Source organism: Vidua chalybeata, chromosome 3 (genome assembly GCF_026979565.1).
Source record: "Vidua chalybeata isolate OUT-0048 chromosome 3, bVidCha1 merged haplotype, whole genome shotgun sequence".
NCBI lineage: Eukaryota > Metazoa > Chordata > Aves > Passeriformes > Viduidae > Vidua > Vidua chalybeata.
This window is the reverse complement of record NC_071532.1, coordinates 112,586,428-112,613,913: the sequence shown is the minus strand read 5'-3', so window position 1 is coordinate 112,613,913 and position 27,486 is coordinate 112,586,428. Positions and strand designations below refer to the sequence as shown.

Below are 27,486 nucleotides of genomic sequence, written 5' to 3'. Positions count from 1 at the left end.
GAAGATGTAGAAGTAGCAAGTGAAGAAGGTGAAGAAGAAGGTGAAGAAGAAGATGAAGAAGAAGAAAGTGAAGAAGAAAGTGAAGAAGAAAGTGAAGAAGAAAGTGAAGAAGAAGATGATGATGAAGAAGGTGAAAAAGGAGAAGGTGAAGAAGAAGGAGGTGAAGAAGGGGAAGAAGAAGGTGAAGAAGAAAGTGAAGAAGAAGAAAGTGAAAAAGAAGGTGAAGAAGAAAGTGAAGGAGAAAGTGAAGAAGAAGAAAGTGAATAAGAAGGTGAAGAAGAAGAAGGTGAAGAAGAAGGAGCAGCCACTGCCCTAAAACCTCCATCTTAGCTCTCTCTATATTACTGTATTCTAAAACCCCAAACTCTAAGTTTTCCACCCTGTGACATCACACACTTGTAACCAACTCCACACCTGTAATCCCAGCGCTCTCAATCCATTTTGGAAACCTTCTCCAGGGCCTCAGGCCAAAGGCAGAGCTCTCCTGGGGGCCAGAGTCTGCCAGCACAGGAAGGATAAAATTCCCAGCGGCCGGGGTTCCAACAGCTGGACACCAGGAGAGCAGCGTTTGGCCGGAGAGGGATCTGACCGCGTTCACCGGAATTCCCGGTGCATCCCAGACCAGCGGAGGAAAAGCCCGGAAGAGCCGCAAGCCCTGGGAGCAGCTGGAGGCACCAGGAGCAGTTGGATACCAGCCCCTGGTGGAGCTGTGTTCCCTGGTCCACCGCTTCGTTGGGAATTTTACCCCGGGATGCTGCTAATCCATGGATTTGTGGTGCTTCACTCCAGCCTGGTCCTGTCTCCGGGCTGGGCAGGGTTTTTGTTTTTTTTTTTTAGGAATGTGGAATCTTGGATCGGTCCTGGTTTGGATCTCCCAGTGTGGCCACGACCAGCCCAGGCGGGGCTCGGGGACACGAAGGGACCCGGCTCTGGCCGTGTCCAAGCTTCACCTCGAGCTCCTTATGGATCACGGAATCCTGGAATGGTTCCGGTGGGAAAGGACCTTAAAACCCATCCCAATCCCATCCCACCTCCCAGGGCGCTCCAAACCCCAATGTCCGACCTTTCCTTGGGCGCTCCCAGGGATCCGGGAATTCCAGCCCAGCCAGGAATTCCTTCCCAAAATCCCACGTCCAACCTCCCTGGATGAACCAACTCCGAGTAAATTCCTCTCCCTTTGCCATGGGGCCATTCCCGACTTACTCCAGGTTGCAGCAAATTCAGGTTTGGAGCTTTCAAGTCTTTTTCTCCCTAAAATATTTCCTTTTTTTTTTTTGCCTAAAATATTTCCTTTTTTACTCCTTCAAATATTTCCTTTCCCCCCCCCAAAATATTTCCTTTTTTTTCCCCTAAAATATTTCCTTTTTTCTCCCTAAAATATTTCCTTTTTTTTTCCCTAAGATCCTTTTTTTCTCCCTAAATCCTTTTTTTCTCCCGAAAATATTTCCTTTTTTCTCCCTAAAATATTTCCTTTTTTCTCCTTAAAATCTTTTTTCTCTCTAAAATATTTCCTTTTTCTCCCTAAAATATTTCCTTTTTTTTCTCCTTAAAATCTTTCCTTTTTTTTTTCCCTAAAATATTTCCTTTTTTTTTTTCCATAAAGTCTTTCCTTTTTTTCTCCCCAAAATTTTTTTTCTCCCTAAAAGATTTCCTTTTTTCTCCTTAAAATCTTTCATTTTTTATCCTTGAAATCTTATTTTCTCCCTAAAATCTTTCCTTTTTTCTCCCCAAAATCCTTTTTTCTCCCTAAAATATTTCCTTTTTTCACCTTAAAATATTTTTTCTCCCTAAAATCTTTCCTTTTTTCTCCCTGAAATCTTATTTTCTCCCTAAAATCTTTCCTTTTTTCTCCCTAAAAAATTTCCTTTTTTTCTCCCTAAAAAATTTCTTTTTTTTCTACCTAAAATATTTCCTTTTTTCTCCTTAAAATCTTTTTTTCTCCTTAAAATCTTTTTTCTCCCTAAAATATTTCCTTTTTTTCTCCCTAAAATATTTCCTTTTTTCACCTTAAAATCTTTTTTCTCCCTAAAATATTTCCTTTTTTCCTCCCTAAAATCTTTCATTTTTTTATCCTTGAAATCTCATTTTCTCCCTAAAATCTTTCCTTTTTTTCCCCTAAAATCCTTTTTTCTCCCTAAAATATTTCCTTTTTTTCCTCCTTAAAATCTTGCTTTTTTTTCTCCCTAAAATATTTCCTTTTTTCACCTTAAAATATTTTTTCTCCCTAAAATATTTCCTTTTTTCTCCCTAAAATCCATTTTTCACCCTAAAATCCTTTTTTCTCCCTAAAATATTTCCTATTTTTCTCCCTAAATTATTTCCTTTTTTCACCTTAAAATATTTTTTCTCCCTAAAATATTTCCTTTTTTTCTCCCTAAAATCTTTCCTTTTTTCTCCTTGAAATCTCATTTTCTCCCTAAAATCTTTCCTTTTTTCTCCCTAAAATATTTCCTTTTTTCTCCTTTAAATCTTTCTTTTTTTTCTCCCTAAAATGTTTCATTTTTTATCCTTGAAATCTTATTTTCTCCCTAAAATTTTTCTTTTTTTCTCCTTAAAATCTTTCCTTTTTTTCTCCCTAAATTATTTCCTTTTTTCTCCTTAAAATCTTTTTTCTCCCTAAAAAATTTCCTTTTTTTCTCCCTAAAATATTTCTTTTTTTTCTCCCTAAAATATTTCCTTTTTTCCCCCCTAAAATCTTTCCTTTTTTCTCCTTGAAATCTCATTTTCTCCCTAAAATATTTCCTTTTTTCTTCCTAAAATCCTTTGTTCTCCCTAAAATATTTCCTTTTTTTCTCCTTAAAATACTTCTTTTTTTTCTCCCTAAAATCTTTCATTTTTTCACCTTAAAATATTTTTTCTCCCTAAAATATTTCCTTTTTTTCTCCCTAAAATCCTTTTTTCTCCCCAAAATCCTTTTTTCTCCCTAAAATATTTCCTTTTTTTCTCCTTAAAATATTTCCTTCTTTTTCTCCCTAAAATATTTCCTTTTTTTCTCCCTAAAATATTTCCTTTTTTTCTCCTTAAAATATTTCCTTTTTTCTCCCTATAATCCTTTTTTTCCTCCCTAAAATATTTATTTTTTTCTCCCCAAAATCTTTCCTTTTTTTTCCTCCCTAAAATCTTCCCCTGCATCCCAAATGGAATAAAATCCCTGGGATTCCATCCTGCTGCCTTCGCTCCCATGGCCAAAGTCCTTCTAAAAGCTCAGATTTGGACAAAGCAAATCGGGAAAAAAAGAAAAAAAAAAAAGAAAAGAAAAAAAAAAAAAAGAAAAGGAAAAAAAAGGCAAAATTAAATTCCCAATTGCCTCTCCTAGAAAATGTCTCTTTTCAAAAGCCATCAGCTGCTGCCGAGATTAAAGGAAAAGGAAAAAAAATCACTTTTCCACCTCCACTCTGCTTCCGTGGAGAAATTATCTGTTATTTTTGGGTTCAAACCAACGGATTTTAGATAAAAACAAAACAAAAAAAAAAAACCAAAAAACAAACAAACAAAAAAAAAAACAAACAAACAAAAAAGGAATAAAAAAGAAAAAAAAATTAAATAATATTTATGTTTAAGATGTTTAGGAGGAGGTGCAGCCTCCCCAGCTGCTCCAAACAAGGGATGGTGGAAGGCTGGAAAAAAATCCAAGATTTGGGAAGAGAACCAGAATTCCAGAGGGATTCTGTGCATTCCGCACGTGTCAATCCAAAGGGTGACTCAGTCCCAGCTGGGAATGGAGCTCTGCGGGAAGGTTTTGATTGATTTGTTTTCTTTTTCTTGTCTTTCTTTTTTTTTTTTTTTTTTTTGGGCAATATTCAAATTTGAGTCAATCACACCTAATTTCCCCCCCCCCCCCCCAAAGCAATTGGAGAATGTAAAAACAAAACAAAACAAAACAAAGCAAAACAAAACAAAACAAAACAAAACAAAAGAAAAATACAAAACAAAACAAAACAAAAAAAAACAAACAAAAAAACCAAACCAAACCAAACCAAACCAAAACAAAACAAAACAAGAAAAAAAAAGAAAAATAAAAAACAAAACAAAAAAAACAACCAAAAAAAAAAAAAAAAAAAAAAAAAACAAAAAAAAAACCAAAAAAAACAGGAAATTAGAAGGAAAACCAGGGATCAACGTTGGAATGTTAATTTTTTTTTTTAACATTTTCAGATATTCGGATGTTAAAAATCTCCTTTTCCAGCTGGATTTAGGAGTTAAAAAATCCTTTCCAGGCAGGGAAAATTAAGGACAGAACAAAAGTGAAAGATCTGTGGGCTGAGTGGGATCATGCCTTGCAAGGGCAATTAGGGGGTGTGGGCTGGGATTAGAAATTCCCGCTGGAAACAATGGAATGGGAAAGAAAATGAAGAGGGAGAAATTTCCCTGAAGAGCTGGTGGGGCGGGGGGGAGATTTTTCCCTGGGGATTTTAAATTGATTTTTTACGGTTTTTTGGTTTTTTTTTTCCCTGCTGCTTGAGAGAAAAAAATTAATTCAGAACCTTTGCGGCTGTAGGAGACTGAAAACGGCTGGAATTTCACTCCTGGCTCCGGCATTCCCGGAGTTTTTAATCTCCCGGCCAAGGCAATAAAGTCGGGAGCTGCCAGGGATGGTTCTCAGCCAGCCCGGGAAAAAGGAAAACAATTTCCAAGTTTTCCGTTGGGTTCCAAAATGGAAAAAATGGTTCCAAAATGGAAAAATGGTTCCAAAATGGAAAAATGGTTCCCAGAAACTGCCTCGGGATGGGTGGGAAGGGACCTTAAATCCCGTCTCATTCCAACCTCCCACCATCCCAGGGTGATCCAACCTTTCCTGGGACACTGCCAGGGATCCAGGGATTCTCTGGGAATTCCAGTCCAGCCGGGAATTCCTTCCCAAGATCCCAAAATCCCAAGCTCCCCTTTCCCACTGGAAGCCATTCCCTGGCTCCTGGCCCTCCAGCCCTTCCCCAAATTCCAGCTCTCCTTTCCCTCTGGAAAAGGCTCCAAGGATTCCCTGGATCCTTCCCAGATCCAGCTGCACATTCCCAGCTCTCCCAGCCTGGCATTGGATCCAGCCCGATCCCAGCTCCTCCCTGGGAAGGAATTTCATGATCCAGGGGCTTCACTGGGAATTCGGGACTCCAGGAAGTGTATCCCTTCCCTTTTCCATTCCCAAATTCCATAAAAATCCCTCGGGATGGATCCTGAGTGTCCTCGATCCCAGAATCCCGGAATGGTTTGGGATGGGATCCATGGATCTTCAATCCCATCCCAGGGACACTTCCCACGATCCCGGGGTGATCCAAACCCACCCTTGGACACTGCCAGGGATCCAGGGATTCTCTGGGAATTCCAGTCCAGCCGGGAATTCCTTCCCAAGATCCCAAAATCCCAAGCTCCCCTTTCCCACTGGGAAGCCATTCCCTGGCTCCTGGCCCTCCAGCCCTTCCCCAAATTCCAGCTCTCCTGGATCCCCTTTGGGATCGGGAAGCGGCTCCAAGGATTCCCTGGATCCTTTCCCTGATCCAGCTGCACATTCCCAGCTCTCCCAGCCTGGCATTGGATCCATTCCCATCCCAGCTCCTCTCTGGGAAGATATTTTGGGATCCAGGGACTTCACTGGGAATTTGGGACTCCAGGAAGGGTCTCCCTTCCCTATTCCATCCCCAAATTCCATAAAAATCCCCCTGAATGGATTCCAAATGTTTGTGATCCCAGAATCCCGGAATGGTTTGGGATGGGATCCATGGATCTCCAATCCCATGCCAGGGACACTTCCCACGATCCCAGGGTGATCCAAAACCACCCTTGGACACTGCCAGGGATCCAGGGATGCTCTGGGAATTCCAGCCCAGCTGGGAATTCCTTCCCATGATCCCAAAATCCCAAGCTCCCCTTTCCCACTGGAAGCCATTCCCTGGCTCCTGGCCCTCCAGCCCTTCCCCAAATTCCAGCTCTCCTGGAGCCCCTTTGGGATCGGGAAGCGGCTCCAAGGATTCCCTGGATCCTTTCCCGATCCAGCTGCACATTCCCAGCTCTCCCAGCCCTTGGAGCAGCTCCGTGGCCTCCACCTCTGTTTTCCCAAACCCTTGGATCACACGGGAAATCCCCGAGGCAGCTCCTCGCCTGGAATCCCATAATTTCCAGGAAAAGCAGGATAGGAACATCCCCCCCCCACACCAATTCCGGGAGCACATCCCTCATCCCGATCCCCCATCCCCAGGGAAAATCTCCCGCTGTTCGGAGCAGCCCCCGCTTCGTTCCCCTCGCCGCCTTCCCATCTCCTGGGAGCCGTTTCCCATGGAAACGGAGTTTTGGAACGCGCTTGGAAACGCGGCTATTTCTGATCCTGATATCCAACCCCGGGGGTTCCATTAAAAAATTTTAAAAAATATTAAAAATCCGCCCCCACCCCCTTTTTTCCCGGGAAGCCGCTGCCTCATCCAGCACCAGGGACAGGGGAGGATGAGCGGAATTCTTGGAATTAGCAGGGAGGAGAGCAGGATTCCATTAAGTGGCTTCTCCCGGGGATGAGGGGGGGATAGAGGGAGCAGAACCAATAAAAAACCAGGAATGCAGTCCTGAGGACGGAGGGAAAATGCAAGGAGCGCGGATGTGCTTGGGAAGAATAATTCCAGCTGCTCTCTGGTTTATTGGGAAGTTGCCTGATGAAAATCGCCCTCCAAGGGGGGAAAATCCCGTATTTTGGGGAGCCTTCGGCGTCACAAAAGGCAGAGGGGGAAAATCAGTGGATGGAAGTTGAATCCTCCCAAATTCCCGGCGGCAAAGTAATTCCTGATGGCCTCCTAGCCCGGCCAGGGCTTGGGATGGAATCCTGGAATCCCAGACTGGCTTGGGTGGGAAGAGACCTTAAATCCCATCTCATTCCAACCCTGACACTTCCCATTGTCCCAGGCTGCTCCAAGCCCCATCCAAGCCTTGGACACTCCAAGGGATCCAGGGCTGGCCGGAGTTTCTCTGGGAATTCCAGCCCAGCCCCTTCCCACCCTGCCTGCCAGGAATTCCTTCCCAATATCCCATTTGTCCCTGCTCTCTGCCAGGGGGGTGGATGGAACTGGATGAGCTTTAAGGTCCCTTTCAACCCAAACCATTCCATGATTCCATGATAAAGGACACTCAGGATCCATGCAGAGGGATTTTTGTGGAAGTTGGGGATGTAAGAGGGAGGAAAGAGGAAGGAAAACCCTTCCTGGAATCCCAAGATTCCCAGTGAATCCCCTGGATCCCGAAATTCCTTCTCAGAGAGGAGTTGGGATGGGGATGGATCCAATCCCAGGGCTGGGAGAGCTGGGAATGTGCAGCTGGATCGGGGAAGGATCCAGGGAATCCTTGGAGATGCTTCCCGATCCCAAAGGGGCTCCAGGAGAGCTGGAATTTGGGGAAGGGCTGGAGGGCCAGGAGCCAGGGAATGGCTTCCAGTGGGAAAGGGGAGCTTGGGATTTTGGGATCTTGGGAAGGAATTCCTGGCTGGGCTGGATTTCCCAGAGAATCCCTGGATCCCTGGCAGTGCCCAAGCGTGGATTTGGATCACCCTGGGATCATGGGAAGTGTCCCTGGGATGGGATTGAAGGTCCATGGATCCCACCCAAACCATTCTGGGATTCTGGGATCAAGGACACTCAGGATCCATCCCGAGGGATTTTTATGGAATTTGGGGATGGAAAAGGGAAGGGAGACCCTGCCTGGAGTCCCAAGTTCCCAGTGAAGCCCCTGAATCCTGAAATTCCTTCCCAGAGAGGAATCAGGATGGGGCTGGATCCAATGCCAGGCTGGGAGAGCTGGGAATGTGCAGCTGGACCGGGGAAGGATCCAGGGAATCCTTGGAGATGCTTCCCGATCCCAAAGGGGCTCCAGGAGAGCTGGAATTTGGGGAAGGGCTGGAGGGCCAGGAGCCAGGGAATGGCTTCCAGTGGGAAAGGGCAGCTTGGGATTTTGGGATCTTGGGAAGGAATTCCCGTCTGGGCTGGAATTCCCAGAGCATCCCTGGATCTCTGGCAGTGTCCAAGGGTGGATTTGGATCACCCTGGGATCGTGGGAAGTGTCCCTGGGATGGGATTGAAGGTCCATGGATCCTATCCCAAACCATTCTGGGATTCTGGGATCACAAACATTTGGAATACATTCAGGGGGATTTTTATGGAATTTAGGGATGGAAAAGGGAAGGGAGACCCTTCCTGGAGTCCCAGATTCCCAGTGAAGCCCCTGGATCCCAAAATTCCTTCTCAAGGAGGAATGGGGATGGGGCTGGATCCAATGCCAGGGCTGGGAGAGCTGGGAATGCGCAGCTGGATCGGGGAAGGATCCAGGGAATCCTCGGAGCCGCTCCCCGATCCCAAAGGGGCTCCAGGAGAGCTGGAATTTGGGGAAGGGCTGGAGGGCCAGGAGCCAGGGAATGGCTTCCAGTGGGAAAGGGGAGCTTGGGATTTTGGGATCTTGGGAAGGGATTCCCGGCTGGGCTGGAATTCCCAGAGAATCCCCGGATCCCTGGCAGTGTCCAAGGGTGGGTTTGGATCACCCTGGGATCGTGGGAAGTGTCCCTGGGATGGGATGGAAGTTCCATGGATCCCATCCCAAACCATTCCGGGATTCTGGGATTACAGACATTTGGAATCCATTCAGGGGGATTTTTATGGAATTTGAGAATGGAAAAGGGAAGGGAGACACTTCCTGGAGTCCCGAATTCCCAGTGAAGACCCTGGATCCTGAAATTCCTTCTCAAGGAGGAATCAGGATGGGGCTGGATCCAATCCTGGGCTGGGAGAGCTGGGAATGTGCAGCTGGATCGGGGAAGGATCCAGGGAATCCTTGGAGCTGCTCCCCGATCCCAAAGGGGCTCCAGGAGAGCTGGAATTTGGGGAAGGGCTGGAGGGCCAGGAGCCAGGGAATGGCTTCCAGTGGGAAAGGGGAGCTTGGGATTTTGGGATCTTGGGAAGGAATTCCCGGCTGGGCTGGAATTCCCAGAGAATTCCCAGATCCCTGGCAGTGTCCCAGGAAAGGCTGGAGCTCCCTGGGATGGTGGGAGGTGTCAGGGTTGGAATGGGATGGGATTTAAGTTTCCTTCCCACCCAAACCCGTCTGGAATTCAGTGATTCCATCCTGGGCTCTGCTTCTCCCTGCCCGTGCTCGAATCAAACCGGATCCATCCCTGCTTTTTCCCCCCATCCCAAATTTTCCACGCTTTTCCAGTCCGGGTTTCTCTTTGCACCCTCCGGACGTTCCCGGCTGCCTCATCCCTTCGGAGCAGGAGCAGCGGGATCAAGGCACGGAACACCAATATCCCCGTTCCCACAGGTTCAGCGGGACACACGGACACAGGGATCCGGGAATGACGGGAACGCTGGCCTCGGTGACCCACCTGGATGGCGGAATTGTTGTCATCGATGAGCGTGTCCGTCACCTCCAGCTGCCCTTCCGCCACCACCTTCTGCAGGACCATCCGGAACGTCCCGATGAGCCTGCGGAGCAAAGGACAGGAAATCCCGGGAGCTCTCACCCGCCAGGACCGGGTTTCCACGGGAAAAGGGATTTGCTGTCCGAGGGGCTGTGCGGGGCTCTGCTTCCCGTTTTCCTTAGGAAGAGGGAGAGGGGACATTCCCAGATCAGGGGCTCAGTGGAGATGATGGGAAAAGGAGGAGCCATCCCAAGGGAATGCTGTTGGGATAAGGAAAGGAGGAGATTTGGGAGCCATCACTCTTGAATTCCTGGGATGCCGCTGAGGGATCCCAAAGTGGCCTTTTCCATAAGGAATGTCCGCAGCGGTTTCCATGCCGGTGACTCGAACAACAACCAGGGGCTGCCCCTCATCCCTCTGCGCCAGGTCATGGAATCATGGAATTCTCTGGGTGGGAACGGACCTTGGAGCTCATCCCCATTCCTTCCACCATCCCAGGCGGCTCCAAGCTCCAGTGGTGTGAAGGAATTCTTCCCAACATCCAACCTGAACCTCCCCGTGGCCATTCCCTCTCATCCTGTCCCTGTTTTCCTGGGATAAGATCCCCATCCCTTCCGGCTCCTCCCAGGGAGTTGTGGAGAGGGGAAAGGTCCCCCCTGAGCCTCCTTTTCTCCAGGCTGAGCCCCTTCCCAGCTCCCTCAGCCCCTCCTGGGGCTCCGTCCCCTTCCCTGGACACGCTCCAGCCCCTCCCGGATTTCCACCTCCATCCCTCATTTCCCACATTCCGAGCACGGATCAATCCTGGCAGAGCGCTGTCTCCAAGGTGCCCCGCAGGACATGGAACAGGAAAACCTTTCCTTTGTTTGCTCCACAATTCCCAGCCCAGAAGAAATAATGCGTCCCATGGAAACGTCCCTCTTCCCCTCCAAGATGAGGAAAAAGCTGCTGTATCCACCTGGATTCCAGGGTTTGGAAAACAACATTATTCCCTTTCTGCCAGAGCAGCAGCACTTTTGTTTTGGAAAGTATTCCTTGGGTTTATTCCATGGAACATCCTGAGCTGGAACGGTCCCCACAGGGACCATCCAGGCCAATTCCAGCTTTTCCTCAGGGGTGGAGCCTGCAGGCTCTGGATTCCTGCAGCTGTCCCTGTTTTCCAACCTGTTTGGAACCCAAACCATTCCCAGGCGTGGTGGTGGCTTCCCTGCTCCTCTTGGATCCAAGTGGATCCAGGAGGATCCCAGGTGGATCCAGCAGCTTTTGGCTCCCAGGTGCTCAATGCCTGGAGAGGGCTGAGGAAGGAACAGGAAATTCCTCCTGGAATATCCGCCCTGCAGAGCTGCTCCAGCTCCGGGATCCAACATCGGGATCTGGAGCTGCTGGAGAGAGCCCAGAGGAGGCCCCGGAGCTGCTCCGAGGACTGGGAGAGCTGGGAATGTCCAGCTGGAGACGGGAAGGATCCAGGGAGAGCTCAGAAGCCCTTCCCAAGCCTGAAGGGGCTCCAGGAGAGCTGAAGAGGGGACTGGGGACAAGGCCTGGAGGGACAGGACACAGGGAATGGCTTCCCACTGGGAAAAGGGAGCTTGGGGTGGGATCTTGGGAAGGAATTCCTGGCTGGGAGGGGCTGGGCTGGAATTCCCAGAGAATCCCTGGCAGTGCCCAAGGCCGGGCTGGAGCACCCTGGGATAGCGGAAGGCGTCAAGGTCGGAACGGGACGATCCTTAAGGTCCCTTCCCCACCCAAAGCATTCCATGAATCCACGACGAAACCCACGACAAAACTCAGAGCCATTCCGAGCCCTGCGGCAGAGGGCAGGGACAGGCGGGATCCTGGGAAGGAATTCCTGGCTGTGGAGGTGGTGAGCCCTGGCACAGGTTCCCAGAGACGCTCCTGTCCTTCCTCGGATCCTCCCCAAGCCGCCTCCCCCGGCAGGATCCGAGCGAGACGGAATTAAAAATTCAGGACTCGCCTGTGCAGCCGTTCAATTTCCGAGCGTTCCATAATTCATCAGGGCCCCGCTCCCTCCCTTCCCTGGCATTTCTGCTGATGGAAAAAAAAAGGGGAAATTTTCTGGGTCATCCGTAATTTTATCAGCCCTGAGGAGCGGCTCCGGTTTCCAACCCCAGCCAGGCTGGTTCCGCACCTGGAGCTCGCTCAAATCCCGGGATCAGGGAGTCTGGGTTGCTCCAAACCTCGGGATGCACCAGGCTTTGCCCTCGTGGTGCATCCCAACTTCCAGGGATGCTTCCTGTATGCCTGAGGTGATTCCAGGGATACTTGGGGGATGGTGAATCCCATGAATCCGGTCAGGCTTTTCCAGCACTGAAGTTTTCCAAGGGCAAATATTCCACCTGTCTGTGCCAAGAGCATCCTCCAATCCAGGAAATCCCGTTTTTCCTCCTCTGCTCCCTCAAGCCTTTGGGTACTGTTGGATCCATGGGCAAGATCTGCTCCCGAAGCCAGGGAGAGGCTCTTTTTTGGGAATGGCATCTCCATCCATCCAGCCATGGATCCATGGATCCATCCATACCTCCATCCATGGATCCATGGATCCATGGATCCATGGATCCATCCATCCACCCATGGATCCATCCATCCATCCATCCATACCTCCATCCATGGATCCATCCATCCATCCATCCATCCATCCCTCCATCCATCCATCCATCCATCCATCCATCCATCCATCCATGGATCCATCCATACCTCCCTCCAGCCATCCATGGATCCATCTATTCATCCATGGATCCATCTATCCACGGATCCATGGATCCATCCATCCATCCATCCATTCATCCATCCATCCATCCATCCATCCCTCCATCCATGGATCCATCCATCCATCCCTCCATCCATCCATCCATCCATCCATCCATGGATCCATGGATCCATCCATCCATACCTCCATCCGTGGATCCATGGATCCATCCATCCATACCTCCATCCGTGGATCCATGGATCCATCCATCCATCCATCCATCCATCCATCCCTCCATGGATCCATCCATCCATGGATCCATCCATCCCTGGGAACAAGGGCCAAATCCTGGCACCTCTATCCCAGTTTGGTCCCCACTTCCCGACACCCGTGGAAGGGTGGGATAAGGAAAGCAGAGGGATTCCAGACCTTTTGGCCCTTTTCCAGGGAATTATCCTCCTGAACCCTCACGGCAGTGCCCAAGGACAGGTTGGACCCCAGGGCTTGGAGCACCCTGTGGAAGGTGCCCATTCCAGTTTGGAACCTGCAGCTTTTCCATGGATTTCCAAATCCCTGCTTGGGCAATCCTGGCTAATTCCAGCTCCTTCCTCTTGCAGCTCCTACCTGGAGCTTGCTCTGGAGCCCTTTTCCCCTCTCCAGCCGAATTGCAGCTTCATCCGGAATTGCCTCGTGCCGTGGAATTAGAGCTTCCAAAACCGCTTCCCTGCTAATTATTCCCTTCCCGCCACTTTCAGGAGCCCGTAATTACTCCGGGTTCGTTTTCCCCTGGAATACCTGGAGAAATGTGGGACACTCCGGCTGCTCCAGCTCAGCAGCCTCCAGGTATTAAAAGCTGCTCCAGCCACGTTCTTCCCCCCTTTTTTCTTCAGGAAGCTCTTGCAAAAATTCCCCATAAACAGAAATTATTTTTCTTTGGAATGCGAGTGGAGCAGGATAACGAGCGAAGCCAGCCCCGGGTATGGAAAAATCCCGCCAGGAAATCTGATTCGGGATGAGATTTCTGGAGTGGCAATTTGGGCGTGTTTGGACCGGTGCCGCTCCAAGTTTGGATCCGGAAATGAAAAATTCCACGAAAATCTGACACACCCGGGGTGCTGCAGGCAGGGATTGGGCACCGAGAATTCCAGCACGGAATTCCGGAATGGTTTGGGTGGGAAGGACCTGAAAGCTGATCCCACTCCAACCCCAACCTTCTACAATCACAGATTGCTCCAAGCCCCATCCAACTTTTTTTTTTTTCTTTTGGATACTTCCAAGGATGGGGCGGCCACAGCTTCCCTGGGAATTCCATCACAGCCCCTCACAGCCAGGAATTCCATCCCGAAATCCCATGTAACTGCTCCGTGTGGGGAGGGCAGTCGGACAACAGGGAACCCTCCCTGAGCTCCTGAGTTAATTTTTTCCATTCTCCCGCTCCAGCAGGAGATAATTTTCCATGGATGATTTTCCGGATAATTTTCCGTGGATGATTTCCCAGGTAATTTTCCGCGGATGATTTTCCGGATAATTTTCCGTGGATGAAAGGAGGATCCCTCCGGAGACACAAAGGACTCGAGCTGTGCCAGGATCTCCACGGCTGGAGAAGAACAAAGACCGGGACCAAGCTCCGTTTCCATCCCGGAGACTCCCGGGATGGATTTAACCCTTCGCAATCCGGATCGTTGCCTCCCTGCCAGGTAACGGAGCAGCTCCCGCCTCCTCTCCTCCGCGGGATCGGTTTTCCGTAGGAAAATTAGCTCTGCTCCGGGTTTGGAACGTGGCTTTGGGCCTTTGGCCAGGTCCCGGAGGAAAACAGGGACAAGGAGGAGATGGAACCCCTTGGAGCAAAAGCTCCCGGGTTTTTGTGCGCGTTCCTTAAGGATTGGGATCTCCGCCCGGTGTGTTATCCCTGTTTTCTGCACAAGGAAAACCTGCTCGGAAAGGCTGGGCCGGGCTGTCCCAAAAGTTTGGGAATGGGGCCACAGGGATGATGCTCCGTAGCCGCTGGATCACGGCTGCCTCTCGGATTCATCCCTGGATGTGCCTCTGCTTTTTTTTCCTGGATCTTCCCATTCCCACATCCCTCAGGAGTGCCCCGGGGTGGCTTTTCCTGCTCAAGTCCCTCCAAAAAAAATTTGGGATCTCAAATTTCCTCCATCCAGCCTCTCCCGGGGCCTGGAACCATGGGAGAACATCCCAGGGATTTTCTCCCATCCCGGAGGGGTTCTGAAGGTCTCCCAGGGGACCAGGAGACCACGGAAAATGCCTGAATTCCAGCAGGATCCCGGTATTCCCACCCAGGTCATCCCTCCTCACACCAGGATTTTCCGGGATGGGATTGGATGGATTATTCCGTGCCATGGGAATCTCCCAGGTTTTATCCAGGATGTGGAAGCCCCACGACTTTTGATCCTTCCCTTTTGTGGAGCTTTTCCAGTGGGAATTTCCACCTGGGAATGACCCACGGTCAGGATTTGGCTCCTAGATGCTTTGGATGTGTCCTGGAGAGATTCCCAGCCTGGAAATTCCCAATCCAGGAGCTGGGGACAGGATTTTTGGGATGCCGTGGCCCATCTGGGGGGTTAGGAGGCTTCTCCCTCATCCAACCCCGCCCTTTTCCTTGGATACTGAGCACCCTGGGAATGCTCCCGGGGACCCTCCGGAGCCGGGATGAACCCACCAGGATCCAGAGGCACCTGGATGAGGCCAAACAAGGATCAAATTCCCAGGAATTGGCCGCTGGTGACAGCCACAGGGACAGGGAACAAAGGGAGCCGCTGGGACGTGACTCCCCGGTCATTCCGGAGGGTCTGGATCAGGTATCCCGCCTTTTTCCAGGCCTTTGATCAATGGCCTTCATCAGCTGCTCGTGAATTATTCACGGAGCGCCCGGATCAGCTTTCCCAAGCCTCTCCCTCCTCTCCTCCTCCTCCTCCTCCAGAGGATTTGGAGGATGGGCAGGAATTCCAGCTCTGCCTCGGTTTTGTGGGAATTCCTGTTCCAGACATTCCCTGCATTCCTGGAGGGATGCTCCCAGAACCATCACGACCTCATCCAATTTATTCCCGGATAAGGAAAATGGGCTGGAATTCTGACACTGCCTGGGTTTAGTGGGATTTCCTATTCCACATGTTCCCAGCATTCCTGGAGCGACATTCCCAGCACCAGCTCCTCTCTTCTCCTTCCCACCCTCCCAGCTGGGAATTCCTTCCCAAGATCTCAAAATCCCAAGCTCCCCTTTCCCACTGGAAGCCATTCCCTGGCTCCTGCCCCTCCAGCCCTTCCCCAAATTCCAGCTCTCCTGGAGCCCCTTTGGGATTGGGGAGCGGCTCCAAGGATTCCCTGGATCCTTCCCCGATCCAGCTGCACATTCCCAGCTCTCCCAGCCTGACATTGGATCCATCCCCATCCTGACTCTTCTCTGAGAAGGAATTTCAGGATCCAGGGGCTTCACAGGGAATTCAGGACTCCAGGAAGGGTTTCCCTTCCCTTTTCCATCCCCAAATTCCATAAAAATCCCTTGGGATGGATCCTGAGTGCCCTTGATCCCAGAATCCCAGAATGGTTTGGGTGGGATCCATGGATCTTCAATCCCAGGGAGACCTCCACGATCTCAGGGTGATCCAGCCTTTCCTTGGGCATTCCCAAGGATCCAGGGATTCTCTGGGAATTCCTGCCCAGCCGGGAATTCCTTCCCAAGATCCCAAAATCCCAAGCTCCCCTTTCCCACTGGAAGCCATTCCCTGGCTCCTGGCCCTCCAGCCCTTCCCAAATTCCAGCTCTCCTGGAGCCCCTTTGGGATCGGGAAGCAGCTCTGAGGATTCCCTGGATCCTTCCCTGATCCAGGTGTCCTCCTGGATCCATGTGGGAAGGGACCTTAAATCCCATCCCATTCCAAGCCCAGCACTTCCCACTCTCCCAGGTGGCTCCAAGCCTCATCCAACCTTTCCCTGGACACTTCCAGGGATGGGGCATCTCCAATTTCCCTGGGCACAATCAATCCAACACCCGCAGCACTTGGAAAATCCGGTAAAACACATTCCGGCATCAACTTCCACCTGGACAATCCACCAAAAAAAAACTCCAGTTTCCTTCAGAACACGGAAATTTTGGAAACAAACGGCACAATTTGGGATAAACTCAGTGCCGAGCACCACAGAATTCCTGGGGTGAATTCCTCAACCCCCCCCCCCCCCCGAGCCGCTCGCACGGCACCGAAAATTCCCGGGAAACTCCAGCGGGCGCATTCCTCGCCCTCCCGCCTCCGAAGGGAAGCGGAGCTGCCTCTTCCCGCGGGATGGGATCCGTGTGGGCCGTGGGAAGGAGGGACTCACCGGTTGGTGAAGACCTTGCTGTAGTTGAACACTTGGATCTCCAGGATCTCATTCCCGTCGATGTTGGTCGCCACCGGCCAGCGGAAAGTCTGGGAAAAGGAGGAGAGGGATGAGCCGGGAGCGTTTTGGGAAAAGGAGGAGAGGGATGGGCAAAGATTGGTTGGGAAAAGGAGGGGAGGGATGAGCTAAGAGAATTTTGGGAAAAGGAGAAGAGGGATGAGCCAAGAGCATTTTGGGAAAAGGAGAAGAGGGATGAGCCAAGAGCATTTTGGGAAAAGGAGGAGAGGGATGAGGCAGGACTGGTCGGGAAAAGGAGGAGCTGACAGGATTTTGGGAAAAGGAAGAGAGGGATGAGCAAAGATTCATTGGAAAAAGGAGGAGTTGGATGAGCAAAGATTCATTGGGAAAAGGAGGAGCCAAGAGGATTTTGGGAAAAGGAGGAGAGGGGTGAGCCAGGATTGGTTGGGAAAAGGAGAGAGAGGAATCAGGAGAGTTCAGGAAAAGAAGGACAAGGATAATCCAGGAGTTTTTTGGGGAAAGGAGGAGAGGGATGAGCCAGGATCATTTTGGGAAAAGGAAGAGATGGATGAGCCAGGATTGGTCGGGAAGAGGAGGAGCTGAGAGGATTTTGGGAAAAGGAAGAGAGGGATGAGCAAAGATTCATTGGGAAAAGGAGGAGAGGGATGAGGCAGGATTGGATGGGGAAATGAGGAGCTGAGAGGATTTTGGGAAAAGGAGGAGAGGGATGAGCAAAGATTAGTTGGGAAAAGGAGGAGATGGACAAGCCAGTTGGGAAAAGGGGAAGGCAGATCCAAGAGGATTTTGGGAAAAGGAAGAGAGAGATGAGCCAGGATCAGCTGGGAAAAGGAAAGGGAAGAGCCAGGAGGGATTTGGGAAAAGGAGATGGACGAGCCAGGATCAGCTGGGAAAAGGAAAGGGAAGAGCCAGGATTTTTTGGGAAAAGGAGTGAGAGGAACCAGGCGCGTTCAGGAAAAAAGGACAAGGATGATCCAGGAGTTTTTTGGGAAAAGGAGGAGAGGGATGAGCCAGGAGTGTTCCAGGGAGAGGCAGTGGAGGGGATGGGGATGGAGAAAGGCGGCTTTTCCCAGGAAAAATGTGGCTTTTCCCAGGAAAAATGTGGCTTTTCCCAGGAAAAAAAGGTGGCTTTTCCCAGGAAAAAGGCGGCTTTTCCCAGGAAAAAGGTTTTACAGGGATGTCACTTAGGATGTGCCCAGTGCCAACTATTCCATGGATTCACACATGGAAAATACAAATACAGACATTGGATGAGGAGGGGAATACTGAGCCAGGCTGGGAGAGCTGGGAATGTTCACCTGGATCAGGGAAGGATCCAGGGAATCCTCGGAGCCGCTTCCCGATCCCAAAGGGACTCCAGGAGAGCTGGAATTTGGGGAAGGGCTGGAGGGCCAGGAGCCAGGGAATGGCTTCCAGTGGGAAAGGGGAGCTTGGGATTTTGGGATCTTGGGAAGGGGTTCCCGGCTGGGCTGGATTTCCCAGAGCATCCCTGGATCCCTGGCAGTGTCCCAGGAAAGGCTGGATCACCCTGGGGTAGTGGGAGGTGTCAGGGTTGGAATTGGATGATCCTTAAATTCCCTCCCCACCCAAACCATTCCATGATTCCATAAAATATGATCCCTTTCCTATTTTTTTTTTCCCCTTCCCACGGCAAATCCCTCTGTCAGCCCAACCCCCTGAATTCCCGGTTTTCCAAGCCCCAGGACCTCCCAAATCCCAGCATCCCAAGCCACTCCTGGAGCATCCCAGGTCGGGAATGTGCCAGAGGCAGCGGATCCTCCGGGATCCAGGATCCCTCCCAGGAGCAGCAGAGCGGAATTGAAATCCATGGGAAGAGAATTTGCTCATCCAGCAAATTCCCAGGAAGGAACCGGTGCCTCCTCAGCAATTCCCGAGCTATTTATTCCCGGTTTTAATTGGTCTGCAGAGTCAAGGACGCAAAGGAAAAATTACTGGAATAGAAAAGGGGAATGGGAAACGGCCCCAACGGATCCGGCGCCGCTCCGGATCCTGCCGCAGGATTTATCCCGAGCTCTCCATGTGGGGATGGAATTCAGTCCTCCCCCTGCTTTCTCCTTGTTTTTTTCCCAAATGTTTTGATGCTCCAGGGATTGGATCCGGTGATAAAATCACCCGGCAATCCCAAGGTTACGGAATCAAGGTGTTTAGGTTGGAAAAATCCTTGGAGATCCCCAAATCCAAGAATTCCCAGCGCTGCCGGGGCCTCCCTTGGTCCATCTCCCCACATCCACGTGGACCGAAATCCCTCTGGGAATTCCACCACTGGACAGCCTTTTCCAGGAAGGAATTCTTCAGGAATTTCCCTCTGGCTGGAGGAATGGTCCTATTCCCACTTTTCAGGGCTCTGCACCAGCGGCCCTCGGTTCCTTTTCCCAGAGAGAGGAGGGAAAAAAAAATGGGAATTTTCCCAGCCTGGTCCCTTGTCACCTCCACCCAAAAGGGGCTGGATGTGCTTTGGGATCTACCAAATCCCAGGAAATCCACTCCAAACCCAAGGAAAGGCAGAGGAAGCGGCAGCAATCCTGGGGAACGGCGTCCAGGGATTCACTAAATTCTGGGATGGCGTTTGCCAAAGGAAAAAGGGGGGAAAATAAGTCTGGAAAAGTCGTGGCTGGAGCCACAGCTTGATCCAAGGGGTTTTCCAAGTGCTGGGGAAAAAAAAAAAAGCAATGGGAAACTGGGAAGGCTCTGGCACAGAATTCCCAGAGAAGCCGTGGCTGCCCCTGGAACCCTGGAAGTGTCCAAGGCCAGGCTGGACAGGGCTTGGAATAACCTGGGATCAGGAAAGGTGTCCCTGCCCACGGAATGGGAAGAGTTTTAAGGTCTCTTCCCACCCAGAATTCCACGATTCCATGGTTTGTGTTTCCTGGAATTGAGGGGAGCAGCTCGTGCCTCAGGGCCTGCCCGAAATGATCCCGGGAAACTTCAGCTCCGAGGAATTTGGGCTCCTTCATTCCCAGAGATTCCCTTCCCTCCCAGGCTGCGGGGGATCTCCCGGAAAAGCCCTTTGGAGGTGAAATCCTTCGGGACGCAGCCCGGAATGCGAACATTCCCGATGAATTAGGGAGCTGTGCGCAGCCTCTGGGATTTTCCAGGATCTGGAATATCCAGCAGGCTCCGCGGCAGCAGAGGGCTTGCAGAATTCCTTAAGGAATGAAGGAGAAAAATAACTGGAAAGCAGAAACGGAGCGGAACCAAACCGATGGAAACCGCAGGGGAACGAAATCCGAATCTGGATCCTGATTCATGGGAAGAGGGGGGCAGGAAAAGAGGGAATTCACGTGGATTTTCTCAGCTCTGAGATCACAGGATCCAGGGATTATCGAGGTCGGTAAAGCCCCCTGGGATCGTCGGATCCAAGATGTGGGAATAGGGCAATTCCTGCAGTGCCACATCCTGGAATTCCTTGGAAACCTCCAGGGGTGGGGACTCCAAACCTCCCCGGGAGCCCCTTCTGAGGCCTGGCCGCCCTTTCCATGGAGGAATTGTTCCCAAAATCCAGCCTCAAATTCCCTGGCACAGCCTGAGGCCGTTCCCCCTGTCCTGTCCCTGTTCCCGGGAAGCAAAGCCCGACCCCGCCTCCTGCTCCAGGATTTGGGATCTGCCATGGATAATCCAAGTGGTTTGAGCTCCAAATATTCCCGGGAATTCCCCGTGCCCACACAGGAGGGCGGAGATTCCCTGGATATCCCCCCAGCAGGAAGGATTTGATCCAGGAATGCCTCCATGGCCTCGCGGAGCCTGTGGCTGCTTCAGGCGGGATTTGCTTCCCTGAAATTTCTGAAATTTCTGGAATTCAGGCGGGATTTGCTTCCCTGAAATTTCTGGAATTCCGGGCTGGACACGGCTCCTGATCCAAACACGATCCCAACCATTCCCAAATACAGTTTTCCAGCAGAACGTGGTGGATTGGGAGAGGGGACAAAAAACCCCACAGGGAGCAACGGAGTGGGTGGTGGGAGACGGAGTCGGGCGGGGCTTGGAGGGGGGAAAATTCCCAAAAATTTGGGATGTTCCAGCCCTGGAATTGTTCACGAGATGGTTTGGGTGGGAAGGGAACTTCAATCCCATCCCATTCCATGGGCAGGGAAATTTCCCCTGTCCCAGGTTGCTCCAAGGATTTTCCTTGGACACTTCCAGGGGTCCAGGGGCAGCCTCAGCTCCTCTGGGAATTCTGTGCCTGAAGGAAAAAGAAGGAATTTCATGGAGGGGGAAAAGCCCAACTTTTTCCTCCCGGGACAAAGGAAAATGGAGCCAAAATCCCAGCGGGATTTTCCCGGCTTGGGCAAATTGAATTTTTTTCCTGAAATTCCATGCAGAAAACATGGAAAATTTTATGTTTTTAATTTATCCCCCCCACCCTGGAAAATTCCATAGGGATTTTCCCCACCTGTGTCCAGCCAGGAATCCCATTTGGCCCCTGCCAGGAGAAACCTTGGAGCAGGCAAGGAAGATGCCAAGAAAAACTGGGAACAGGGATTTCACCAGGACTGGGAATCCTGGGTCTTCACCCAGACAGGGAATCCCGGGAAAGCAAGTGGGATTTTTGGGATGAAAAGGACGGAAAACTTCTCCTACCTCGTCAAACTTGGCCTCGTCCTCACAGTTTTCCAGCACTCGGGTGTAGAAGGAAAGTCCTGGAGAGGAAAAAGAGGGAAAACAGGTGGGAAAAGGGCTGGGAGAGCCTGGGAGAGCCTGGGATTTTGGGATTTGGGAACAGCCGGATGGAAAAACTCCAGGGGAATTCCACCTCCTGGGAGAGGCCCCTGGATCCTGCGGCGCTTCCCTGCTCCAGCCCTTCCCAATCCGGGAGCATCCCGGACTTTTCCTGACGGCGGAATCGTTATCCGCCGGTTCTCCAGGAGGTATCCGTGAGTGTTATCCCTCGTTTCCCGGCCCCATTCCCGAGAGGAATTCTCTCCTGGCAGCTCTTCATGATCCATTAAACCCCGGCTCCCTAATTAGCCCCGGACACAAACGCAATTAAGCCGGGGTGAGGTGGGAATTCCCATGGAGCAGAGCTCAGATCCTGCTGGAGCTTCCCAAGAAATGGGCCAGGTGATGATAATTCCCCATTTTCCTGCCTTTTCCCCAAAGCCAGCCTGAAAAGCCGGAATTCGCAGAAAATCCTGGAGTCATCCCTACTTTTTTCCATATGCGGAACAAGGACGGGGAGAAACGGAACCACGACAGATCCGGGAGCCCTTTGGAGCCTCCAGGATTTGATCCCATTCCCAAATCCCTGATGGAAAACCGGGACAATCCTAAAGGCAAAGCTGGAATCTCTGGATCCTCACAGGATTCCTTGGGATTGTGGGAGCCAAATCCAAAGCTGTGGATGGAGAGGAATCCCTGCCATTCCAGGATTCTGGGAGCAGATTTTGGCCATGGAATGCATCCACCCAAAGCCAGGCTGAAAAGACGGAATTCCCAGAAAATCCTGGAGTCATCCCTATTTTTTTTTCCGCGTGCAGAACAAAGAGGGGGAGAAACGGGACCGCGACGGATCCGGGAGCCCTTTGGAGCCTCCAGGATTTGGAATGGATTTGGAATGGAATGGATGGGAATGGATTGGGATCCCATTCCCAAATCCCTGATGGAAAACCGGGACAAAGGCAAAGCTGAAAGCTCTGGATCCCTTGGGAATGTGGGAGCCAAATCCCAAGCTGTGGATGGAGAGGAATCCCTGACATTCCAGGATCTTGGGAGTGGATTTTGGCCACGGGATCCATCTTTTCCCTCCACTTCCAGAGGGGGATCCACCGCCCGCCCTCCCCGGCTGCTCCCGTGGATCCGGAATTCCATCTGTGCCTCAGTTTCCCCCGTCTGGAAAACGCTGCGGCTCCCGGGATTCCCAGGAGAGGAGGAGCAGCGCCACTTCCCACGCCAGCCTCGGGAATGCTTTGTCCCGGATTTCGCTCCTTCCTCTCCCACCCGGGAGCTCCGGCGGATCCCTCGGGATGCGCTGCCGGATGGGGCCGGGATGGGGCCGGGAATCCCTGTGCCAGGCTCAGGGATCCAGGAAAACCAGGGGAATGAGGAATACCCAGCTCCCGGAGCTGGGAGAGGGCTCCTTATTCCATGGTCAAGGGTCCAGAGCTTTTCCAGAGGCGCCGAATCCCAACGGATTTCGGGACTGAGCTCCAACCGGACGCATTCCAGGCCCGGAATTCCAGGTCCGTGTGCCTGGAATCCATCCTGTCCCACCCCAGGGCAGGATGAGGGCCCTGGTGAGGGAAGGAACCGTGGAAAACATGGAATTATTCCGGTTGGAAAACCCCTCTGGGACAGAGTTTGGCATTCCCTGATCCGTGCCCCCGAGTGCCGCATCCAGGCAGGAATTATTCCCAAGGAATCATCCCCATGGGCACTGGGACTTGGCTCAACCCAAGAGCCAAAAATTCCATCTGGGATTTAAGGAATCGCTGGGAGAGGACCAGGAGCCAGCGGGACGCTTCCCAGGCGGCATTCCCAAATTTCCATGGAGAGAGGGGCCAGCAGAGCATTCCCGGGGAAACCGAACGAGGGAGGAGCTCTCAGCGGGGTGGAATGGGATGAGCTTTAGGATCCCTTCCATCCCGAATCATTCCATGATTCCAAGAGCACGGAAAACTCCCTTTTTCCTCCTCCCGCTGCTGTCGGAATCCGCGGCGTGCCAGGAAGATCCCGAAGGATCATCCCGCTTGTTTGTCCTTACGGATCTTTCCCATCCCCTCGTCCCCATGGAACATTCCAGCCTGGATTCCATCCTGGATTCCAGCCCCAGAGCTCTCCCACATCCCAAAAAACATTCCGTCTGCGTGTCCAGGAGGATCCCGGCGATCATCCCTGGAATTCCCTCCCCGGCTGCTCCCTCGATTTCCCGTTGGGAAACGGGAATTTGGGAAAACGCCGAGAGCCTCTGGAGTGGAATCTCCCTGCGGATCCGAGGTTTGGAGCAGGGAATGAGCCCAAATCCCTCTCCAGGCACATCCAAGGGACGGATCCATCCGGATCCGCTTCCCCGATCGATCCAGCCACGCCTGGAATTGCTTCCCGAGCTGCTTCCAGCCCCTTTTCAGCAGCTGGATTTTCCTGGCCAGGGCCTGGATGAGCCTGGGAAAAAGGAATTCCCGCCCGGAAGCGTCAGGCATTGGCTGCATCCCGGCGTGACACTAAATCCCCTTTTCCATGGGAATTCGTGGGAGGAAAAGACCAGGGAAAACCCTCAGGACCCTGATCCAACTGTCCTGGAAATTCCCTCCTTGGAATTCCATCCCAGAATGGGTTGGAAGGGACCTCCAATCCCATCCCATTCCAATCCCACCATCCCGGGATGCTCCAGCCTTTCCTGGGACACCGCCAGGGATCCAGGGATTCTCCGGGAATTCCAGCCCAGCCCCTCCCCACCCTCCCAGCCGGGAATTCTTTCCCAAAATCCCAGCCCAAGCTCCCCTTTCCCAGTGGAAGCCATTCCCTGTTTCCGGTCTGGACCCAAAGCAGGAACGGATCCCGACATTCCCAAAGTCCCACTGGGAATTTGGGCTGGATTCAGGAGCGGGAATGTCCAGAACTGGAAATCTGGGATCTCCCAGGGCTCCACACTGGATTTTCCTGGAATTCTGCCTCTTTCCAGAGATTTTCTTGGAGCTGGAAGCGCGACGGGGAGCTGCGGGTTAATTATCCCTGGTTAATGATCCCGAGCTCGTTAAGAGCAGGGAAAGCTGATCCAGGCTGGCGATGGAATTCCTGGAATTCCCCTGCTGAGCTGGGATTGCCGGATGGAATTCCTAGGATTCACTTTCTGAGCTGGGATCGCTGTTCCCACCTTTTCCACCCCAATGGAATTCCTGGAATTCACCTGGGATCTCTGTTCCCGCCTTTTCCACCCCGATGGAATTCCTGGAATTCACCTGGGATCTCTGTTCCTGCCTTTTCCATCCTGATGGAATTCTTGGAATTCCCCTGCTGAGCTGGGATTGCCGGATGGAATTCCTGGGATTCATTTTCTGAGTTGGGATCTCTGTTCCCACTTTTTCCACCCCGATGGAATTCCTGGAATTCACCTGGGATCGCTGTTCCCGCCTTTTCCACCCCGATGGAATTCCTGGAATTCACCTGGGATCGCTGTTCCTGCCTTTTCCATCCTGATGGAATTCTTGGAATTCCCCTGCTGAGCTGGGATTGCCGGATGGAATTCCTGGGATTCACTTTCTGAGCTGGGATCTTTGTTCCTGCCTTTTCCACCCCGATGGAATTCCTGGAATTCACCTGGGATCGCTGTTCCCGCCTTTTCCACCCCGATGGAATTCCTGGAATTCACCTGGGATCGCTGTTCCTGCCTTTTCCATCCTGATGGAATTCTTGGAATTCCCCTGCTGAGCTGGGATTGCCGGATGGAATTCCTGGGATTCACTTTCTGAGCTGGGATCTTTGTTCCTGCCTTTTCCACCCCGATGGAATTTCTGGAATTCACCTGGGATCGCTGTTCCCACTTTTTCCACCCCAATGGAATTCCTGGAATTCACCTGGGATCTCTGTTCCTGCCTTTTCCATCCCAATGGAATTCCTGGAATTCCCCTGCTGAGCTGGAATCGCCTTTTCCACCCCAATGGAATTCCTGGAATTCACCTGGGATCTCTGTTCCCACTTTTTCCACCCTGGTGGAATTCCTGGAATTCACCTGGGATCTCTGTTCCCACTTTTTCCACCCCGATGGAATTCCTGGAATTCACCTGGGATCTCTTTTCCCGCCTTTTCGATCCCGATGGAATTCCTGGAATTCACCTGGGATCTCTGTTCCCACTTTTTCCACCCCAGTGGAATTCCTGGAATTCATCTGGGATCTCTGTTCCCACTTTTTCCACCCCGATGGAATTCCTGGAATTCACCTGGGATCTGTGTTCCCGCCTTTTCCACCCCGATGGAATTCCTGGAATTCCCCTGCTGAGCTGGGATCGCCGGATGGAATTCCTGGGATTCACTTTCTGAGCTGGGATCGCTGTTCCTGCCCCCATCCCACTCTCCCTCCATGGATTCCCGGCCTCTGGAAGGGCTGGGATCTCATCCCGAGCCTTTCCCAAGCCTTGGAAAAGCTCCGGAACTTCCACAGCCCCGGGAGAATTTTTCCTCCTTCCCACGGAAATCTTTGGAGCTGCTGCGGATCCCGGTGGGAATGGGAAGCTGCGGGATCCTCGGGAAAAATCCAGGCTGTTCCCAGATCCCAAAACAAAGACAGGATTCCTTTGGGATCTCCTTGGGAGCCTCAATCCTTCAAACCCTTGATCCCACAGCCGGATTCCAGCTGGGACACGATCCCTGCTCCCGGTGGGAATTCCACCCTGGGAGTTCACCCCCTTTTCCCTGGAAAAACCCGTGGGGTCGTGCGTGGGGAAACTGAGGCAGGGGTGGATGCGGGGTGTCCCCAAATCCCGTCCCACAAATCCTGACCCCCAAATCCTGTCCCTCAAATTCCACCCCCAAATCCTGCTCCCCCAAAATCCTGTCCCCAAAAATCCCGCTCCCAAATTCCCATCCCGAATTCCATCCCCCATATCCTGATCCTCCAAATCCTTTCCCTCAAATCCTTCTCTCCCAATTCCTGCACCCCAAATCCTGCCTCCCCAAAATCCTGCCCCCCAATTCCTGCCCTTCAAATCCACCCCCAAATCCCGATCCTCCAAATCCTTTCCCTCAAATCCTTCTCTCCCAATTCCTGCACCCCAAATCCCGCCTCCCCAAAATCCTGCCTCCCAATTCCTGCCCCTCAAATCCTGCTTCCCAAATTTTTTCCCCAATCCACTGCCCCAGTTCCTGTCCCCCAATTCCCGCTTCCCAAATCCTGCTCCACCAATCCTGCCCCTCAAACGCTGCCCCCAAAAATCCCGCTCCCAAATTCCCATCCTGAATTCCATCCCCCAAATCCCGATCCTCCAAATCCTTTCCCTCAAATCCTTCACTCCCAATTCCTGCACCCCAAATCCTGCCTCCCCAAAATCCTGCCCCCCAATTCCTGCCCTTCAAATCCACCCCCCAAATCCCGATCCTCCAAATCCTTTCCCTCAAATCCTTCTCTCCCAATTCCTGCACCCCAAATCCCGCCTCCCCAAAATCCTGCCTCCCAATTCCTGCCCCTCAAATCCTGCTTCCCAAATTTTTTCCCCAATCCACTCCCCCAGTTCCTGTCCCCCAATTCCCGCTTCCCAAATCCTGCTCCACCAATCCTGCCCCTCAAACGCTGCCCCAAAAAATCTCCCTCCCAAATTCCCATCCTGAATTCCATCCCCCAAATCCCGATCCTACAAATCCTTTCCCTCAAATCCTTCACTCCCAATTCCTGCACCCCAAATCCTGCCTCCCCAAAATCCTGCCCCCCAATTCCTGCCCCTCAAATCCTGCTTCCCAATTTTTTTTCCCCAATCCACTCCCCCAGTTCCTGTCCCCCAATTCCCGCTTCCCAAATCCTGTTCCACCAATCCACTCCCCCAATTCCTGTCCCCAAATCCCGCTCCCTGAAATCCTGCCCCACAAATCCTGTACCCCCAAATCCTGCCCTCTAAATCCTGTCCCCAATTCCTGTCCCCCAAATCCCACTCCCCAAATCCTGCTCCACCTATCCCCAAACCCGGTCCCCAAATCCCTCTCCCCCCAATTCCTGCCTCCCAATCCCTCTCCCTCAATTCCCAATCCCCAGTTCCTGATCCCCCAAATTCTGATCCCCAAATCCCTCTCCCCCAAATTCCTCTCCCCAAATCCCTCATCCCCAAATCCCTCTCCCCCAAATCCCCCATCCCCAAATCCCTCTCCCCCAATCCCTCTCCCCCAAAATCCCGCTCCTCCAAATCCCAATCCCCCAAATCCAATCTCCGAAATCCCTCATCCCCAAATCCCTCGCCCCAGTTCTCTCGCCCCAAATTTCTCTCCCCCAAATCCCTCTCCCCCAAATCCCTCTCCCCCAAATCCCTCTCCCCCAAATCGCTCTCCTCCAAATCCCTCATCCCCAAATCCCTCTCCCCCAAATCCCTCTCCCCCAAATCCCTCTC

General features: G+C 51.8%; 1 protein-coding gene across 1 annotated transcript in view; it reads right to left on the bottom strand.

Annotated features, from left to right (window-relative positions):
• OTOF (otoferlin) overlaps positions 1-27,486 on the bottom strand; it is a 218,906-nt gene that overhangs the window by 185,494 nt on the left and 5,926 nt on the right. The window contains exons 2-4 of the mRNA XM_053937555.1: positions 21,044-21,102; positions 16,409-16,497; positions 9,341-9,440 (exon numbers count right to left, since the gene is read on the bottom strand). Coding sequence (XP_053793530.1) covers positions 9,341-9,440; positions 16,409-16,497; positions 21,044-21,102 — 248 coding nt within the window. The remainder of the gene's footprint in view (positions 1-9,340; positions 9,441-16,408; positions 16,498-21,043; positions 21,103-27,486) is intronic.